The sequence below is a fragment of the Aphanomyces astaci genome, assembly GCF_000520075.1.
Source record: "Aphanomyces astaci strain APO3 unplaced genomic scaffold supercont1.144, whole genome shotgun sequence".
Lineage (NCBI taxonomy): Eukaryota > Oomycota > Saprolegniomycetes > Saprolegniales > Verrucalvaceae > Aphanomyces > Aphanomyces astaci.
The window spans coordinates 1-2,273 of NW_009798407.1; the positions used below are offsets into that span (position 1 = coordinate 1).

General features: G+C 49.6%; 1 protein-coding gene across 1 annotated transcript; it reads left to right on the forward strand.

Moving 5' to 3' along the window:
• Positions 1-612: 612 nt before the first annotated feature.
• H257_18210 (hypothetical protein) lies at positions 613-1,105 on the forward strand (the record flags this gene model as incomplete). Its single annotated transcript, XM_009847229.1, has 2 exons — positions 613-672; positions 992-1,105. The coding sequence occupies 2 exons, from the start codon at positions 613-615 to the stop codon at positions 1,103-1,105; spliced, it is 174 nt and encodes a 57-aa protein (XP_009845531.1).
• Between the last annotated feature and the right edge of the window lie 1,168 nt (positions 1,106-2,273).

Genomic DNA, 2,273 nt, shown 5'->3' on the forward strand with positions numbered 1-2,273 from the left:
AATGCTGCGGCGGCAGATACCAAAGCGACAACGGACTTCATGTCTATGATGGCTGCGATGGATGAACGTGCCGCAATTCGTGAAGAGTTGAGGCTGGAACGTGAAGAAACTTGGCGTAGAGAGCAACTCACCCGGGAGTTTAAAGCTGATGCCGAGCGTCGGGAGAGAGATGAACGCCGCGAGCAGTTTCAACTTCTGTTGATGTCAAAGCTCTTCGACAAGAAATATAGCATTCTGCATATATATTGTTCTAGTAGATTCAAGTTGTTTTGCATATATTTGGTTTTTTGAAGGGAGCCTATCACCTGAATTAGTCAAAACCCAAGTTTGAATCAGGCTATTCAGCCGCTGTTTCATATATTTTTGCAGAATCACATAAAAATACTAATTAACGTATAAGTCTTAGTTAATTAATTTGACTTATACCATAACCACGTACTCGAAAGTTGTAAAGTTTAAATATGTTGTCGAGTCACACTGAGCGCAACACAGGATTGTACGGTAGTGGAAGCAGCAGTTGACGATGCACTTTTGTTGTTGAGCCCATCCAGTCAAGTTGACCATAAACATGCGCCTTCAGTCAAGAGGGCTCAGCGACCAAGACAAGTTGTCATGGCTGCGTTTTCTCGCCTGTTGCTGTCGATCGGGAATGGCACTCAGATGGCGTTCCAAGTCGCCTTACTTGAAGGGCGTGATGATTCTACCAGCACATTAGCCAACCATTAGCCAACCACAGGGAACGCAGAGTCAGACGCAACCTTAATTCGAGGCCCAACCTTTGTGTCGTCGGCCAGGATGTCCTGGAGCCCACGGCTCATCTCGCCATCGTTCCAAGATCCAGGGCAGTTATGTCGTCCCCATATCAATGTCCCGTCCAGACCGTAGCATAGAACGCCAGTAACGAACACACAATGGGCCAGCCTACAAGAAACTATGCGGATTCAATGTACAAGTTACCATGTACCATACCGTTAAACTGTGCATTCTGTAGGTCGACGTTGGATGGTTCTTGCACACGCAAGCTCTTGCCGTAGGCAAAGCCGAATACACCTTGCACCAGCGGTTCGCGCTCGTATGCTTTGGAGGCCCAATGAGCTTGCCGTGACTTCGATGACCACCGGATTGACGCGTCAGGTATACGCCTTAGCGTCCGCGCGAGGGCTTCTTCGGCACCACGAAGCGCTCGACAAAACGTGCTCTTTGGCCAGGCCAAAGAGCTCGTGCAACGTCTTGCCTTCCACGGACGCTGTGTCAAAGTGCAGTAGCATCGCTAGTACCGCGTGCTTCTTTGGTATGCGAGGAGGGCGGTCACTCTTACCAGGTCGTGAAAGCAAAACATAATCGTGCTTACAGTGGTCGAAGGCATCGACCGACCTTCCGGATAATCCATAAAGTAAGAGAGATCACGTTCCCACCAAAACTTATACAATCCACAATATCTATTTCGAAGACAATTAAATTTTACAGGTGTTACTCATGACCGTCGTAATCAGCCAAGTCACAATCGTCACAACTGTCGCCATCGCTGTCGCTCTCGCTGTCCGACGAAAAGCACGATCCCGCGGCGTCGTCGACGTCGTCCAAAGACTGTAGGTACGCTGACAGGTCCACAACCTTACGCGTCGTATGACAAATGCAATCGTAGATCACACTGCTTGGAAGGCGATCGAATTCACGATCCAGCCTCTCGCGGACGTCGGGGAACTTGGTGGAGGTATTGTATTGACGACCAACACCACCTTTGACATACGACCAAACCATTTCAATAGGTTGCATGTCGGAGTGATACGGCGGCGTGAAGACGACGTCATGGCCGCGGTCCGTCGCCATCTTCACGATGACAGGTACGACGTTGTCTGCGACGTGTTTCTTGAGTTTGGTCCATAGCGTTGAACAATATTCCCTGGGCTCAGTTGGAATTCCAAGCGACACACAAGCTTCCATCATCTTCGCCTTCGTCCACGATCCCTTAGGCGTGTCGTCAGGTAGGCCTTTATGATATTTCGCATTGTCTAAAACGATGATCGCGTTTGACTTTCCCAGAGCTTCAACGTCATCGAGGAGGCGCCGGAACCAAACCACAAAATAGGTATGGTTGAACATGGCGTGGTAGTCCTTGGGCTGCTTACGTCCACCTTCAAACGCTTCGTAGGTCAAGAGTTTCGAGTTGTCACGGCCATCTGCCATGATGGCAGCAATGAAGCACAGTCTCCGTCCCTTGTGTCTTGGCTTGGAGTCGCAGGCGTCATCAGGGTGGTAAATGCTGTCGTTAT